At 42.9% G+C, this 18,220-nt stretch overlaps 1 protein-coding gene across 3 annotated transcripts in view; it reads left to right on the top strand.

Annotated features, from left to right (window-relative positions):
- Nucleotides 1-9,417: 9,417 nt before the first annotated feature.
- CD247 (CD247 molecule) overlaps nt 9,418-18,220 on the top strand; it is a 79,820-nt gene continuing 71,017 nt past the window's right edge. Inside the window, exon 1 of one of the 3 annotated variants that reach the window (XM_032463809.1) lies at nt 9,418-9,592. In XM_032463809.1, coding sequence (XP_032319700.1) covers nt 9,535-9,592 — 58 coding nt within the window. In that variant the 5' untranslated portion in view covers nt 9,418-9,534. The remainder of the gene's footprint in view (nt 9,593-18,220) is intronic. The other 2 variants (XM_014567054.2, XM_014567055.2) reach the window with 2 other exon arrangements.

Below are 18,220 nucleotides of genomic sequence, written 5' to 3' on the forward strand. Positions count from 1 at the left end.
TCAGGGGCCCCCCTTGGTCTTTTTTTGGGGGGGGGGAGTAATTAGGTTTATTTGTTTGTTTGTTTGTTTTTAAATGGAAGTACTGGGGATGGAACTCAGGACCTCGTGCACGCCAAGCATGTAGTCCACCACTGAGCTATACCCTCCTCTCCCCACCCCCTGTCCCGCACCCCACACCCCACCCCCTGCCTGTCTTATAACCTTTCCTTCCCCTTAAGCTGGTGGCCATCCTAAGGGACTTTAAAGTCTAATGCCAGGACCTACTTGTCCCTTGCCAGCAGTCCCCGGAGGTGGGCCCTTTCAGGGTTGTTCCTGGGACAAGAAGATGCAGGCCTGTTTGGGGCGGGAGTCCTCAAGGGCCAGGCTGGCTTCAGAGAGGACCTTGAGCCAGCCAGCTGACTCCACTCCACACAAGCTCAGTTGGTCCTTCCTCTTTGCAAATGACATAAATGTGATCTGCATGAAGTCAAAGCATCTCCAGCACAATCAGCAGGGGCCAAGCCCTGAAAAACAACAGCCAGGCCCCCATATAGAAGCCTGGTCACTGGGCCTGCTCCCTTGGTATGTGTGGCGGACCAGCAAGGAGCTGCAGGATCACAGCTCTCAAGATGTGCTCAGGGCAGCACGTATGACCCTGTGCCCCACCCTGGAGGGTGACAGCAGCTGGCAGGGCTGAAAGGGAAGAGGGCGCTGGAGAGGCAGGAATAATTAAACCGATATATAATTTCTGGATAGAAGACAGCTTGGGGGCCTTCTAGGTCAACGCTTTCATCTCTCTTTCTTTTCTTCTTTTTTCTTAAGTTGAATTATAATTGATTTACAATGTTGTGTTAGTTTGAGGTGTACAGCAAAATAATTCAGTTAGATAGATAGACAGACTTTTTCAGATTCTTTTCTGTTACAAGTTTTATAAGATATTGAATATAGTTCCCTGTGCTATACAGTAGATCCTTATTTATTTATTTCATGTATAGTAATGTGTATCTATTAATCCCAAACTCCTAATTTATCCCTCCTCCCTTTCCCCTTTGGTAACCATAAATTTGTTTTCTCTCCATTTCTGTTTTGTAAATGAGTTCACTTGTTATCATTTTTTAGATTCCACATATAAGTGATATCACATTGTATTTGTCTTTTCCTGTCTGACTCACTTCACTTAGTGTGATAGTCTCTAGATCTGTCTATGTTACTGCAAAGGGCATTATTTTATTCTTTTTTATGTCTGAGTAATGTTCCATTGCCTTTCATCTCTTTTTTAAGAGAAGAAATGCTCTTTATTTTTTCATGCTTTAATTACAAATACAATAAAGACCACTTTCTATGTGACAAATATTTACTGAGCTTCAAGTATATGCAAGGCACTGTACCAGCTCTCGTGGTAGCCCTCCAAGAGCTGCCTTTCTGACAGAGGAGTCCACAATATCTCTGTTTATTTCTCAGGATGTTTTTCACTCTCAAGTAATGAAAAATCCACCTAAAAATGTAGCCCCTTCATCTTATAGCTGAAGACACCAAGACCCAGAGAGGGAAAGTGATTTGGTCAAGGTCACACAGCAAATTAAGGACAAAGCGGGGAGCCAGTCCTAGGTCTATGCATTCCCAAAGCAGCAGCTCTATGTGGTGCCACACTGAGGGCTGATGGTTTGGTAGAGTCAGAAGTGGGGCTAAGCCATGGCAGAGGCAAGGAACTTGAGAAGATCCACTGCTTAGCATGAAGATGTAAGCCAGGCTCGCAGGTGCCCTGGCATCTCATGGTTAGAAGATGGCTCATTTCGGAAGGTGATTTTGCTTTTGCTCCAATGCCCAGGAACAGACTTTATACGACTTCTGAAGCTAAACTCATCCCCTCCACCAGGAACCACGTGTTCATAACAAATATGAGGCAGGTGCCCTAAGTTCTGACCTGGTGCTCGAGAGCTGCGGATCCCAAAGAGGAAGAACGTGGGCCCTGCTCTGGGACATGGGGCCTCCCCTTCCTGCCATCAACTCCTCTCTGTCTCCTACCCTCCCCACAGAGACTGGGACGCCCACACCCATTACCAGAAAGATTTTGCACACGGCATCTGTATGTCAGGATTGGCCACCTTACTGAGTCGTCATGGAGATTAAATATGAAATTAAATATGAAAATACCTGTGAAAGTGGCTCAAGCGTGAGGCTTCCTCAAAGCAGGAAAAGTTCTTTTTCCAGGGGAAGCTCTTTGACCATCAACAGCAACATTTAGCAGGTTATAACTTGTCTCATCCTTGGTAATATCTCTTTAATTTTACCCACACCCCAACTTTATTATTATTATTTTGCTATCTCTTGATATTTTTTAAATCTATCTTTGTGCAGTCGTTTCATTTATTTCTTTCTTGTGTTTGGGCATTAGGCATGCCTTTCCTCCTTAAGGTCTCAGTAAAGAAAATTGTGTGACTTAATTTTCTTAAAGACAAATAATCTTTTGGGGGGAAGGGCCCCTTAGGTAAAATCCCCACAAAGTAGACCCAGGCAAAATTGTGAAGTTCACAAGCATGTCTTCAGTGGCTCTGCATTTTCAGCACCTCTGATATTCCAGGCCATTTCAATTTCAAGGTACAGAATCAGTCAGATAGCTTAAGAAAATAGTTACTGGCTTAAGAGATGGAAAAACCCATGGGCAGGCCTTTAGGTATGGCGTGATCCAGGTTCTCAATGGATGCAGTGAGTTGTCAACCTGTCTTTATACATCTCTTGCTCTGCTCTCCTCGGGGTTGGCTTCATTCCCAGGCAAGCTTCCTCCATCAGGTGAGAAAGACAGATACCCGATCCTCACAAAGGGAAAAGGAAGGAGCATCTTCTCCAATAACACTTCTGTGGGAGACAGGAGCATAAGACGGCTCCAAGAGTTCCACACTGGTGTATATGCCCTGTATCATCTCCATGACTATGGGAAGGACCTGTGACTATAATGAGGTATCACTCCTGTGATTAAATCATGTGATTAAATTATGGCCAATCAGGGGAGCCCTTTAAAAGCAGAGTTTTCTCAAGCTGATTGCAGAAGAAGTCAGAGGGATGTGCTCTGGTTGGTCTGGGAGCAAGCAAACATCCATGTTGTGAACTTCTTATGGGGGCCACGTGGTAAGGAAATGCAAGTGTTCCCTAGGATCTGAGACAGTCCTTGGTCAATTATTAGCAGCAAAATAGAGACCTAGTCCTATATTTGTAAGGAAATAGGTTTGTCAACAACCAGTGACCTTGGAAGAAGATCGTGAGCTTCAGATGAGAACCGCAGTCCCAGCCGACACCTTGATTCCAGCCTCGTAAGACCCTGAGCAGAGAACCCACTTATGCTGTGCCTGGATTCTGACCTACATTACTATGAGATAATAAATTTGTGTTGTCTTAAGTCATTAAGTTTGAGATACTCTGTTATGAAGCAATAGAAAGCTACTACAACTTTCAAAAATCCCAGTGTATGAGTTAGAATCATTTGGTTACAAGCAACAGAAACCAACTCTGAGCAATATAACCTGAGCAAAAAGGAAGTGTACTGGAACATTTGCTCATAGAGCCACAAAACATGAACAGCTCCCGGGCTGGGTCCAAGCAGGAGAAATAAACAGGGGATGTTTCCAGGTCTTTTTTTCACTCTCCCATGATTTAAATTACAGGGAGAAAGCAGCTGATTGGCTCATCAAGACTGTAACCAAGGGAGAATGGTTGGTTCTTTCAAGCAAAATTGATGGAATGACATCATCAGCATAGCTGAGTAAGATGTCCCTTGTTCATGTTCCACCCTCAACAACAACAATCTGACATCCATCCATGGACAGAAGTGCCTTTGTGGGAGCTGTGAGATTTAGCACCATACACCAAGGGACCCGGGAGGAGTCTTGCTCACACATGTGTTGAGTGATAGGCATCCAGACCCCAGTCCCAGCTGTGGACCCTACGGTGGCCCAGAATTGGCTCTAGTCCCTCTTAGCCATGATCTGGGAGCTCCTGGAAAATGCTGTCTCAGACAATCACCCATAGACAAGAGAGCCTCTGTGGAAGTCCAGGTTCCAGAGGAGAAGACCAGCACTCTGCTAAAACAACAACAACAACAACAACAACAACAACAACAACAACAACAACAACAACAACAGAAAGAGTTTGGATGCACTGGAGTGGTTAAGAGGAACAGCTTTAATTTACTTGCATCATTCCTCGCCAGGGGTGGCACAGCTGAGGGATAAGAGACATTTTCTCAGCCCTGTGATTTCTCATACAGGGCAAAGTGAGATCGTGTGAGTGAGCACCCAGCTTCCCCAGCTGTGTGGGATGCTGCTAAAGAAGTTTATTTTCTCTCTCGTTCCATGACTGGGGGCCAGGAAAAGACTGGGCAAGTGGCAGATAGGACTCTTTGGGGCCATTAAAGTGATGTGGAACCTACTAAGTGAGTTGTGGGCACCATCAAGAAGCCAGACCATGAACCACGCGGGATGCCTTGCCTGCAGGTCCTCCCAACCAGCCCACGAACATCCCAGGAAGATTTTGGTAAAGGGTACAAACTCACAGTTACAAGATAATTAAGTTCTGGGTGCAGCATGGTGAGGCTGCAAAGACAAGCCCCACTGAGCTGTTTGGGTGGGGTCCTGCAGGGACTGGTGGCCATTTCTGCTCCAACAGAGACCCCTCAGGAAACAGCTGCTTGTCAGTCTGAGACCAGTCAGCTGAAGAGTGCATGAACACTGAGTCCCCAGACCCTGGAGAAGTGGTCCCTCATCAGAGAAAGCTTGGGAGTGACTGCCTCTAGAAACCCCAAAGGACAGAATCAAACCCCTTTTTGTGCTTCTTTCTCTGGTGATCAGGAGGCTTGGAATTGCTCCATTTAGCAGTGTCTGGATTTCCCTTGCTGTGTCCTTCTCAACAGTTGAGGCAGCCTCCTCCTCAGTGTTGGATTTCCTGCCATCCCTGATGTCACCATCCATCCATTCATCTACTCACACATCCATCCACAACGTACTGGGAGCTAAAGATTCATTCATGAGGAATAGCCAGAGCTTTCCCACTGGGAACTCACAGCTGCTGGTCATCATGTTCTACCTGGACCTTCTCTCAGCTCCTGTCCCTGTGTCCTCTGCAAAGTGTGGGCCTGGTTCTGGGTCCCCATCCCCCTTCCACTGCACTCACCAGAGCAAGGCTGGCAGCAGTGGGCAGCTATTATTTTATATATGCCTTGAATCCTTTCCCTTTCTTTATTCTATGACATGATTCTGATAGGACTGTTAATCATAGTGTCCCATCTCCAATCTTGTGGTGTCCCCCTGGAAACAATGGTTGATCCAAGAAGTAAGCATAAGACCCAAGCTGGACCAATGAGATCATTTCCTGAGACTGGTATAGGGACACTGAGTGTTTCTGTTATCTACCGCTGTGTAACATCCATCCCAAGTTCAGTGATGTAGAACAACTATTTCAGGTGTTTATGATTCTGTGGGCCAGCAGCTTAGGCTGGGCTCAGTTAAGCGGTGCTCTAGCCTAACCTGGGCTCATTCATATGGCTGCAGTCCTCTGGTGGCTGTGTTGTGACGGGATGATCTAAGGTAGCTTTGCTCACTTACCTGGAAGTTAGTGCTGGCTGTCCGCTGAGTCATGTGTCTGTGGCAGGCTAATTCTTCTTCCCATGGAGAAGCCTGGATTAGCTTAGTGGATTCCCAAAGCTGCGAGAACTATGGCAAGCTCCAGAATGCAAATGTTTTTTCAAATCTTTAAGGGTTTTTTAAAGATGGGAGAAATAACATACTTGTATACTGACAAGAATGATTCAATTTAGAAGAAAAAAACTATTATGCAAGGGAAGAAAATTTCTGGAATAATGTCCTTGGGAGGCAAGAGAGGTTGCAACCCAGTGAAGTGGTTGATACCAATATGATAGGTTAAAAAAAGTGTATTCATTGTAGTTTTAATTTTGATTTATCTTATTATGAGTGATACTGAGCATTTTTCATTCACTTAAAAGCCATTTACTACTTCCTTTTCCATGAATTTTCTGTTCAAGTCCTTTTCTCATTTTCTAATGTGTTTTTAGACTTCTGCAGGCCTGAAAATTTCATGAGGATGAGGATTCTTTGTTTCCCTCCCAGCTGTATCTTTAGCATTTAGCACAGTGGTTGGCACATGATAGGCACTCAAAACTATTTGTTCTAATTGAACAATGTTTAGGAGCTCCTTATGGATAAAGGAACTAAGCCCTTTGTCACAGTGCTAGAATTTTATATAAATGAAATCATTCAATATGTACTTGTTACCTGGTTTCTTTCACTCAGTATAATTTTAAGATTCAACCATATTGTTGTATTACTAGCAGTTTATTCATTTTTATTATTGAGTATAATTTCAATAATATGGATATACCATAATTTGTTTATCCTTACATCTATTGATGGAATCTGGGTGGTTTCCAGTTTTTGGCTATTACAAATAAAGCTGCTAAGAAGATTCATGTACAAGTTAGGACATGTATTTCCTTTTCTCTTGGGTAGACACCTAAGAGTAGAGTGGCTGGATTGTATGGTAGCTGTATGTTTAACTTTTTGATAAACTGCAAACTGTTTTCCAAAGTTTTATCATTGTACATTTCCACTATCAATGTATGAGAGTTCCAGTTCCTCCATATCCTTGTCAACACTTGATATGGCCAGTTGTTTAAATTTAGCTGTGTTAATAAGTGTGTAGTGATATCTCATTGTGTTTTAATTTGTACTTCCTTAATTATTAGTGATGTTTAGCATCTTTTCATGTGCTTACTAACCATTCATTTATCTTCTTTGGGTAATTTTCTATTCAAATGTTTTATTCATTTTCTTACTGAGTTAATAATCTTATTGAGTTGAAAGAGCTCTTTATATATGTTGGGTATAAGTCCTCTGTCTGCTTTATGTATTTGCAAATAATTTCTCCCAGTCTCTGGCTTGCTTTTTCATTTTCTTAATGGTGTTTTTCAATGAACAAAGTTTTTAATTTTATGAATTATTTTATCAATTATTTTTCTCTTACACTTTGTGCTTTCTGTTCTACCATAAAGATTTTTCTCCTATTTTTTTCCGGAAGTTTTATGGTTTTTACATTTTACATATAGGCCTATGAATTATTTTAATTAATTTTTGTCTATGGTGTAAAATAAGGATTAATTTTTTCCCCGTAAAGTTACCCAGTTGGTTGTCCATTGAATTTTCTTTGCACTTTTATCAAAAAACAAGTGACCATATGTTTGAGTTTATAGTATCACAAGTACTATATGGTAATCATATCACTTTGTAATGTTCAGTGTTTGGCAGGGTGATTTCATTCTCCTTACTCTTCTTTTATAGAGTTTTCCTGGCTGTTCTTTGCTTTTTTAGCATTATTTTTGTGTCAAGATATATAATTCACTTAAGAATCACCATGTTAAAGTGTACACTTTGGTGGTTTTTAGTATATTCACTATCTTGTACATCTTCACAACTAGCTCATTCTAAAACATTTCCATCATTCCCAAAAGCAAGTTTGTACCTACTAAGAGTTAGTCCCAATTTCCCTCTTTCCTTATCCTCTGAAACTACTAATCTACTTTTGTCTCTATGGCCTAGTCTGGACATTTCATATAAACGGGATCATATATGTGGTCTTTTGTGTCTGGCTTCTTTCACTTAGCACACTGTTTCCAAGGTTCACCCATGTTACAACATGTAATGATGCTTCCTTCCTTTTTAGGGGTGAATCATATTCCATTGTTTGGATATACCACATTTGTTTACCTATTCCTCAGTTGGTGGACATTAGGGTTTCCAAGTTTGGGGCTACTATGAATAATGCTGCTCTAAACAGTCAAGTACAAGTTTCTATATGGACACATTTTAATTCTCTTGAGTATATGCCTAGGAGTAGAATTGCTGCTTCATATGATAATTCTATTTAACTTTCTGGGGAAATGCCACACTATTTTCCACAAGGGTTTCATCACAATTCAGCATTCCCAGCAGCAATGTACAGGAGTTCCAATTTCTTCACATCCTCACTAACACTGGTCTGTCTTTTTAAACTTTAGCCATCCTAAGTGTGTGTGAAGTAACAGTTCATTGTAATTCTGATTTGCGTTTCCCTAATGATCAAAGATACTGAGCATCTTTTCATGTGCTCATTGGCCATTAGCATATCTTCTTTGGAGAAATGTCTATTCAGATCTTTGAAAGATTTTTAATTTTTTTTCCTGGTTGAGTTATTTATATATTCTAAATACTAGACCCTTATAGGTATATGATTTGCAAATATTTTCTCCCTTCTAGTGGGTAGGTTACAGCTCAGTGGTAAAGTGCATGCCTAGTATGCACGATGTCCTGGGTTCAATTCCCAGTGCCTCCATCAAAAAAAAAAAAAAAACAAAAAAAACAAGTAAATACACCAAATTTCCTCCCCCTGCCAAAAAAAAAAAAAAAAAAATTCTCCCTTTCTATGGATTGTCTTTTCACTTTCTTAATAGTGTCCTTTATGCACAAAATTTTTAAATTTTGATGAAGTCCAGTTAACCTATTTTTTTCCTTTGCTTATGCTTTTGGTGTCCTGCCTATTTGTGTACATGAATTTTTTCATGTAAACTTTGGAACCAGCTTATCTTGTTCTAAAACTTTTGTGGACATCTTTAGAGGGACGGATTGATTAATTTAGGGAGAATCGGGGTCTTCTTAAGAGGACACTTTTTACCAAAGACCGGGATACACCTTTCCATTTACCCAAGTCCTTTCTGTATTCTTAAGGAATGTTTTAAAGTTTCTATTCTTACACTTTCTATTAACTTTATTTCCTGTTATTTACGTTTTTTTATTATCGTAAATGAGTCCAACGTTTAAATGCTGACAACTCACAAAAGTATTTGAAGTATTATATGAGCTATACTATCTTGAACTAGTCTATGGTCCAAATTCAGGCCAAATTCAGATCCGAAACCTCAGCTCTACTCCAGCAATTTGCCTTATAGGTAAGGATGCTGAGGTCGAGAGCTGTTGAGTGACTTACTCAAGGCTGCACAGCAAGTAGGTAGCAGAGATGGCGCTAACGCCCAAATATTCTGTCTCCACATTTTGCCTGACTCTGAATCCAGAGCTCTGTCATCTGACCAAACACCATAAAATATACGGATCTAGGAAAGTGGCAGATGTTCTTACAGGCACTGGGAACTCGTGTCTGTCTAGGGGACTGACTTCAACGATCAAGATAGGAATTAGAGAAAAATGAGACAAAAATTAGAAAAAACAAAACAAAACAACGGTTAAATAAGAGAAGCAGCAAAAGTTCAGAAAGACACACACACACACACACACACACACACCCCAAACCCTCAAACCTCCAGAGCTTCCTGCCTGTGAACCAAGAGGGGGGGTGAGTTTCTTGGCCCCGCTGGCAGGTGCCTTCTCAAAGGCCCCATCGTCCTCCACTTCCTGAGGAGGCAGCAGCTGAGCAAAGCCGGCAGAGGCTCCTTTTCTCCTCTTCGTCCAGCCACGGCTGCCTCAGCCTCTGGCTCCCGGCTCTATCCTGGGGAAGGACAAGATGAAGTGGACGGTGCTCGTTATCCTGGCCATCCTGCAGGCGCAGCTTCCAGTTACAGGTAAGGCCGGATGTTTCGATGGAACTTTTAGAAACTCTTTGTACATGTGTGTTGGGGGGGGTGGGGGTGGAGGGAAATAGCAGGGGGTTGGTGAGGAGCCAGTGTCTCCTTTAAATCCCGTCCTCCCCAAATCAACGGGCAGCTGGCTGAGCGGGGAGGGGTCTGGCTCGATGCCGGCATCTGCCTCATTACGGCCACGCTGGGCATCAGATTAGATCCAGCTGCTTGAAAACACACCTGTCCAAAGCATGGATTTTTTTTTCCAGTGATAAAAGGAGAGAGAAAAGTCTGCGGTGGTGGGAAGACAAGGAGGAACTGAGGCAGAGCCTGTGTGGAGAAGAGGAGAGGGGGTATTTAACTGAAGCTGGGTGGGACCAGAAAGTCAGCTGAGACCTTTTTTTCTAGCCTCTGTGTCTTCTTTGACCACCTTGCTGGCTCCGTCACTTGGCCCCTTTCCTTCTTCCTTGGCCAACAAAGAACATTTCATTCATTGGTCAGAGAGGGTTGACTGGCTGACTTGAGGCTTCGATGGACTAGGGACTGACTGGGGTTAACGGAAGAGGGATGTGGCCTTGCGCAGGGTCCACGTCTGGGCTCGGCTCTGACACGGCTGCCCACACACACAGCCAAGGGCAGCCCGATGACACACCCATCCCAGCCTCAGTGACTCACCCACCGCCCCTGGCAGCCCTCATCTGAGGCCAAAAAGCCAGAGATGCTGGCAGAACATGAACGTAAGGGACAGATGAGAGGATGTGACTTAAGGCGCCACCATGGGTAACAACCAACCCTTAAGAGAACCTACTCCTCACTTGGCTCCAGTCCTTGAAGCCTGGCTTTTCTAGAATCCTTTCACTCCTGCTGTGTTTTCTAGCCCAGATAATGAGGAGGTGAAGTAAAAAGAAGACAAAATGGACTCCGTCTGGGGTTTGGTGACCTGGCATTTTTACAACAGGACAAACTGTATTTAAATCTCAAGCGGTGGGGAGGGGGGGGTCCCAAACCAACATCGTTCGTCCACTTTGCAGCTCACCTCAGTGTGGGAGGGTGTCTGGTGACAATGCTGGGGGCAGGAGAGGCCACAGGCAGCTCTGTTCCTGCCGGGAACACGGCACAGCCCTGGCCTAGTGCCTCGGGGTTTTCGAGGACTAAGCCGTGGCGGGGTTTTCTGTAAGATCACAGCTCTCTTCTCAGAAGGGCCTGTTGGGGATGAGTCATGTGCTTCTGGGGGGCAAGGACACCAGAATGAGCCCAGAGCAGCTCATCCTGTGTATGGGGCTCCAGAGGACCCGTGATGCCGTCACAGCCTGTGATTCAGGGATTTGTGGAGGGGAACAGCTGACAGCAGTGGATTCAGACCCTGGGCCTCAGGTTTGGGGGCTGCACTTGGGAGATAATTGCACCACGTGACGTTTCCTCAGGGGTCTATCTGTGTTGGGCCTTGGGGCCAAGGCGGGGGCAACGGAATTAGAAGAGAAAGAAGCTGCGAGGGTGGTGGTAGCTGCCAGGAGTGGTAAACAGAACCCCACCCAGCAGACAAGATGGGGGCCATGCCCCATTTCCACAAAGAGTGCACAGGAGGAAAAACTAGATTCATCTTTCAATGCTTTGCAGGGGTAGAGATGGAAATTTCAGCTCTTTTTAGATAAAGGCTCCTGGACAAAAGTTTTTCAAACTGTCCTCACCCCATTGAGGGAAGGCAAGGGAGATTTAGAGAGGCCTTTAACACCCAGGGCCGCAAACGGCATCTGTGTTGCCTAAACAGGACACCATGTATGATTTCCTCCAGAGGAAAGGCTGCTGGTGGAGTTCGAGTTGAGGTCTTCCCTCTTTCCTTGCTCAATTAAGTTACTCACCCCCAAACACTATTTTTTTTTTTTTTTTGGTCAAACTAATTAATTTTTATTTATTTTTTTTTAAATTGAAATACAGTCGGTTTACAATGTTGTGTTCATCCAAACCCTTTTAAAACATCTTTTTACTAAGACTTTTCTATTTGCATTTCCTCGGAAATGCCCAGAGCATTCCGATTAAAGCAAATTATGACCCAGTCTGTCTATCCGAGGAGGTCTCTCTGGTGAGTCTGCCAAGACGGTCACCAGGGTCTGAGGCTGGAAGAGACTAAGATGGCGTGCCTAAAGGCTTGGACACTCTTGCGTGCAGAGCCCTCAACTTCTCAGTGCATCTAACTCCTGGCCTCATGGTGGCCAGTGAGGCCTTTGTCCTTTCTCCAGCAAGGAAATGCAGCTCTGACACAAACCCTCATGAAATGCAGGCTTCTAGTCTTGTGAGCAGCTCTGCTTTTAGAGAAACAGACAGGATGGGAAGAGCCAGGCCAATCACATGGCTGCCAATTTCCCAGCTGTGCAACCTTAAGCAAGTAACTTAACCTCTCTGGGCCTCAGCTGTCTCACCTCTAAAGTTAGGAATATCTTCATGCAGAGCTGTGAAAAAGAAAAGTAAATGTAATGTGCCTGACAGATACTAGGCAGTCAATACATGGAGGTTGTGTTAATTATTACTGTTATAAAATCCTGGCCTGTTTTCTTGTTCTCAATATCCAGGAACAGGAAATGGAAACCCACGGTTAGGATTCTTAATTTGCTCTCCTTTGTGTTGTAAAGCAGCACCGGGCATTTTCTCCATCTGTTGAAATCCAGCTTGTCTGTCTTTTGATTTCTGAGCATATCCGTAACAACACAGGAACACAGCGGTGATCCCTCCCAGCCGTAGGTCCAACCGTGGGCAAGAAGCAAAGCTTTGGTGGGTCACAGGATGAGCGTTACAGCTACCATTTTTGGTTTTTAAGACTTATTCTGCAGGGGGTTTTCTCCCCAGGTGAAAAACGTGACTGACAATATATAGAATATAAATAGTTAAGGGGAGCAAATTAGAACAAGGTCCACCTGGTCGTCACTGGTTAGGGCCACCATCCAGATTTGGCAGCCAAATGCGTAGTGTGGGTGCACAGTGACCAGGGTATTTAAATGAATACTTCTTGAAACCAGATCTTTGCTTAAACTGCCTGGAGCTGGACTTGAGGGAAGCATCTAAGCGATGCCAGGACAAGTCTTTCATCGAAGGCATTTTCACCAATGGTTTATTTCGACCTCTGGTCATCTGACTCTGCTCACCCAGAGGAGGTACCTCATTTTTCACTTTAACCTTTCTCATACTTGCTAGCCTGTTTCCCATCTGCTGCTTCAAAACATCCCCCTGAAACCGTCCTGGGAAGTACTTGCTTAGGTGAATAAACAACACTGCTGAATCTATTTAAAAATTCCCTTCATTTTTGCCTTTAACGAATTTAATTTTTTATTGGATACACTTTTACTTTCGAGAATCCCTGGGCATTGTGTCTTGTGTTTTATTTAGGGTTCAGGCACCTTTAGGGAACTGTCTTGCGTTAGATTTGTCCAGACACACACCCTGGGAATCCTTTTTCTTCTGAGCCTTATTTACTTACGGGTCAGGAAACTGAATAAATAGCAGCGATAGTTCAAAATACATTTCTTCTCTGCTTGGGGCAAGGTTAGTTCTTATTAACACTAAAGTGATAGTAGATTTAATCAATCTGAGCAAACATACAGACCATTTGGTTAAAAAATAATCAAACCCGTCATTTGATCTGTTAATTGAAACAAAATGATCAGTTACTAAACCGGACACACACAGCCACTCCTTCCAGCCTCAGACACAGTGTATGTTTCCTGAGGGAAAAGACACTCCTCTGCTCAGGAACTATCCTAGCACTTAGCACGGTGCCTGGAGCAGGCGGTGAATATTTGTTGGGTGAATTACAAGGTGGCTGAATGAAGGAAATCTAGACTTTTCCATGCAATTAAATTCACTTTAATGGTTTTTTAGGGAGGTCATATCTTGGAGTGGCATAGTTGGACCTTTCTTCTGGAGAATTTAGTATTAAACAAAGTACTTAAAAAAAAAAAAACAACCAGAAATTAAGCTAGTGGAGGGGACAGGGCAGTTTGAGTAAGTAGACTGATTAAAAATGAGTTACAAGGACAGTTTAAGATAAAATCCTACCGTTGTTAAAATCTTCTGGTTGGCCCATATGAAATTTCTGACATTTGTCTATTTGGGACCTACAAAAATGATAATTTCATATGAGTCAACTAATATATCTTGAAAATAAAGAAAGATGCTCATTTTTCCGACTTGGCTTTAACGATAGGGAAAAGCAGAAAATAAAGAGGGCTGCCACGGCTGGAGATTGTTAACTAATGAATCAATAAACTTACAAAGGCACCAAGGAGAAAAATAAGAGTTTGTGGATTATAGCATAAATCACATTATTCAGTTGCCCAATTGCTTCAAAATACAGAAAGAAAAAAAAAGCAGAATATCTAACCATTATAGTCCAATTTGGTCTAGATTACTAAATAAATATTCCAAGTAGTTATCACTTTTTTTCTCTCTTAATTTGAGGTATTTTACCAAAAATACCAAAATCATCAGAGGAGGTCATAAATTTTTTAAATGTTCCATTCTGCTTTTTTTTTTTTTGCAAGTGTTTACATATTTTTATAGAGCTGCTATGTGCTTTTTTTCCTTCATATTTTATTCTGAGCATCTTTTTTATGCTTGGCCTTCGCGACTGTTTTTAAACTTCTGTAGTTCATACATCACATTTTCTTCACTGTTTCCTTATTGCTGGGCACTTGGGCTGTTTCTAATTTTTGTTATTATAGTTAATCCTGCAAGAAAATCTTTACGTATGTAGCTTTTAAAATGTCTTCTGAATTACTTTCTTTGGCTAATTTCTCCAGGACTGACAATTAAAAGAATAAGTTAAAGTAAAAGGACATTTCACAGGATACTTTAGACTTCTGTTGAAAATAATCCTGTCGAGGAGAGATTTTTGGGTTTTTTTGTTTTTTGTTTTTTGTTTTGCAATTCTCTGACCATCTGCAAGTGTTTCTGTCTTCTCTGGAGCAGGCAATATGGTGGAGGGAGAGTGGAGGTCATGGAACCAGAAAGATCTGGATCCAGGTCCTGTTTGCTCCCCAGCCTTTCACTGTGGCCAGCTGCCCACCTCCAGGGCCCCTTTCTTCCTCTGTGAGATGGCGGTGGAGTGGAGACACACTCGGAAGAGACACACACACAAGAGGTGTAGTCGTGATCACAGGTGCCTCAGTTTCCTAACCTGCAAAATAGATAGGGTATCATTTTCCCAAAGCAAGAAAGTGGAAACGCTGGCACTAACGTGCTTTTTTTTTTTTTTTTACTTCTTTTGTCACGAAATTGCAGTGTAAACTTGGGCAGAAGTCTCCCTCTGGGCTTTAGTTTTCTCATCTGTGTGATGAGGAAGAAGAGGATTGAACATCCCTTTCAGCTACACCATGAGTTATGTATGGTCTTGAAATTACCAAGTTTTTAAGAACGGTTAGTTACCTAGCCTCCCACCCCACTGGTACTGACTCACAGAATTAGGACCTCCAATCAATAAATAAAATTTATTCATCCCTGTAGCTCCAATAAATAAATAAAATTAAAACTTAAAAAAAATCTGGACTCCCACCTTATCACAGTATTTTTAACTCTAACGGGAGCCTCTGTTGTGAAAAATCCAAGGACGGAGTCCAACATTTTCTAGCTTGTCCCTTATGCTTGTGCATCGGCTGCAGATTTATGGCCACTCAAGGATTTTGCTGGTGAGAACTGACTTGAAGAGAAAGCAAATTGCCATCTGAAGCGGCCAAATTGCAGTGGTGGAAATGTTAGAAGCTTCCTTTGTCCGCTCTGCTTGCCTGTTATGATTTGTGCTTCTCAGCAACTAATTTTCAGGCTCAAGGGGAAAAAAATAAATAGAAAGCATTTGAACCAGGACAGGCAGGATCTTTGCCCAGTCCAGACCACCATTCTCTTAGCACGGTCATTCCTTTATATTTACAAAATCCTTCCCAATGCCTTCGTTTACTCGATCCTCATAACCATTCTATGGCAAGTAGCAGAAAAAGTACTAAGATTCTCTTTGTATAAACAAAGAAAATGAGTCTCAGAGGTTTGATGACATGCCTAATAGTAGAACCAGGCCCCAAGCACAGTTTCTGATCCCCCGTTCAAGGTGCATGCTCTCGAACATTCTAGCAACCTCTCCACCAGGTCTTCTATCAATTTGCATCTTACACCTAATGACTGAATTCTGCAGCAGACTTTTGAAGGCATTTCCCTCAGTCAGCACTTATTACGATTTTCCTCTCAATTTTTGAAGTAAGAAATACGTATTTTGATGCTGAATATCCTCATTTAATATAAATTTTCCTGCTGAGTATGAAATATTTGGTTGTTAGTACAGAATTGCATTTTTCTCTGGCCTATTATTATAGTTCTGAACTCACATTTCCTCCAGACGCGGTAAAATCCATATTTTCTGTTTTACTCTTAATAAATGTACCTCTTTGGGAGCTTTTCTTGAGAGGGATCAACCTCAGTTTGCAATTTTACCCGTTTCTATGGTTTCTATGTGTGCCGCACCTGCCCCCTCCACCACCGTGTGAGGCATAGGTGGAAATCAAACGTGTAAATCAAAGTGTAAGTTAAATTGTATTTGAGAAGCTTTCATCCTAAATGATAGCCTTCAATCGGTCTGTTTGGTAAGAACGGTTTTGTGTAAAGTTTTGTGGGGTGAGGTTTTCTAAAAGAAGAGCACGCTACTCCACACAGACTCTCAGTCGAAGTTCGGGGGTTTTTGGTTTTGCTTTGTGTTTTATTGAAGTCTAGTCGATTTACAATGTTGTGTTAGTTTCTGTTGTACAGCCTAATGATTCATATATATTCCTTTTCATATTCTTTTTTTATTATAGGTTATTACAAGCTTCTGAATATAGTTCCCTGTGCTGTACAGTAGGACCTTATTGTTTATCTGTTTTATATATAGCAGTGTGTATCTGCAAATCCTGAACTCCCAATTTATTCCTCCCCTCTTCCCCAACTGGTAACCGGAGATTTGGTTTTTATATAAATCCTCAAGAAGTGGGAGAATTACTTTTATTTTGTTTTAATTTTTTTATTAAAAGTTTTTTTGTTTGTTTGGGGGAGGGTAGGTAATTAGGTTTATTTACTTATTTTTTAACAGAGGTACTGGAGACTGAACCCAGGACATCATGCATGCTAAGCATGCACTCTACCACAAAGCTATACCCTGCCCCCTGAAAATTACCTTTAAATGACAAATATATATAATCCATTCTCAATTATTTATGTCAGATTTTGGTTTTAAGTCCACTTACATCTGCCTGGGCCAAGCTTGGGAGTCCAATCCTTTTTGCTGTTACTGGAGCAAAGTAAACCAAGATAAGAAATTTGGTGCTCAGAGCAGAATACGTGAAGCATCAGATTGCCCAATATTTGAATATCAGTAGCTCTTCATGTGTCCACTCTCCAGGCTGATTGGGAGGAGGGCTGGGAGAGGAGGAGTGTCTAGGAGTTTGGCAGGGTATTTGCAGGGCTGCTGGGCTATAGGTGCCTTGCCTTTGCCAAACCCTGGAGCTGGGGAGGACAGCTCAGAATGCAAACCAGCACTACCATTTAGGATTAAACACATCCCTGCTTCTCTCAATTGCTGCAGACACTAGAAAGACAGCTCTGTGTTCCTGCATTTCACCAGTTCCCCATCAGGCAGTGTTGTACTGGCTCGAAGCCATATTGTCAATGACAGCCCTGAGCCAGAACTGCCTTTTTGTCGTGTGGACTGGGAGTGATGGTGAAGAGTTGGAGGGAAGAGGTTGGAGGGAAGAGTAGAAAAGACAGCCCGGCGGGTAGGGGAGGAGGTTGCCATCTGTGGCCATAGGAGGCAGACAAGCCAGAGCGGCTTGCTGTAGGGAGAAGGCAGCTGAGCCGGGTGACTCTAGCATGGGACTAGCCTGTCCCCAGACCCCATCCCATGGGTTATAGCTCAATTTGGGTGTGGCACACATGCATGCCAGTGTGTGTTTACCTATGTGCTCTGCAGGTGTCTATGCCCCAGTATGCATGTGCTGGTGTGTGTGGGACTGTGTGTTTGTGGGTGCATGCACTGGCATGTACTGTGTGCTTGTCTGTATGCAGCGGACATGTCTTGCGTTTGTGTTTCTGTGTGCACCAGTGAGTGTCTTTCTGAGTATGATGTGTGTATTTAAGAGGAGGTTGGTGGCAGTAGGACCTAGAAGAAAGGGGCAGCATTGCTTGAGCTTGGAGCTGGCGATCTAGGTCAAGTAATAGTGGGACTGAGATGTCATGGGACCCATTCCAGGCATTTTGTGCAGAAGGGAGTCAAGAAATCTTCCGTCCAAACTAGAATCTCTAGGATCATGGAGAGGTGGGATCAGCTCCTTCATAGATACAGATACTTCTCAGGTCTCCCGACTACCTTCAGAACTCCCCTGAGAACTCTCCCATCTCCCAAGTAAGCCTGCAGTCTTTCTTTCCACCTTCTTCCCAGTCCCCTTACTTAAAATGCTGACCCTACCCCACCCCGTGGAAACCCTACTGTCCCCTTATAATTAAGTCCAGATGTGGGGGGATCTCCCAGGCCCTCTGTTGACACTGTCACCAGTGTTCAGGTGACAAAGGAAGGTGGAAAATTATTGTTCTTAGAACTCAAGGTTAAAAACCCAACACAAATAGTGC

Source organism: Camelus ferus, chromosome 21, assembly GCF_009834535.1.
Source record: "Camelus ferus isolate YT-003-E chromosome 21, BCGSAC_Cfer_1.0, whole genome shotgun sequence".
NCBI classification, from domain to species: Eukaryota; Metazoa; Chordata; class Mammalia; order Artiodactyla; family Camelidae; genus Camelus; species Camelus ferus.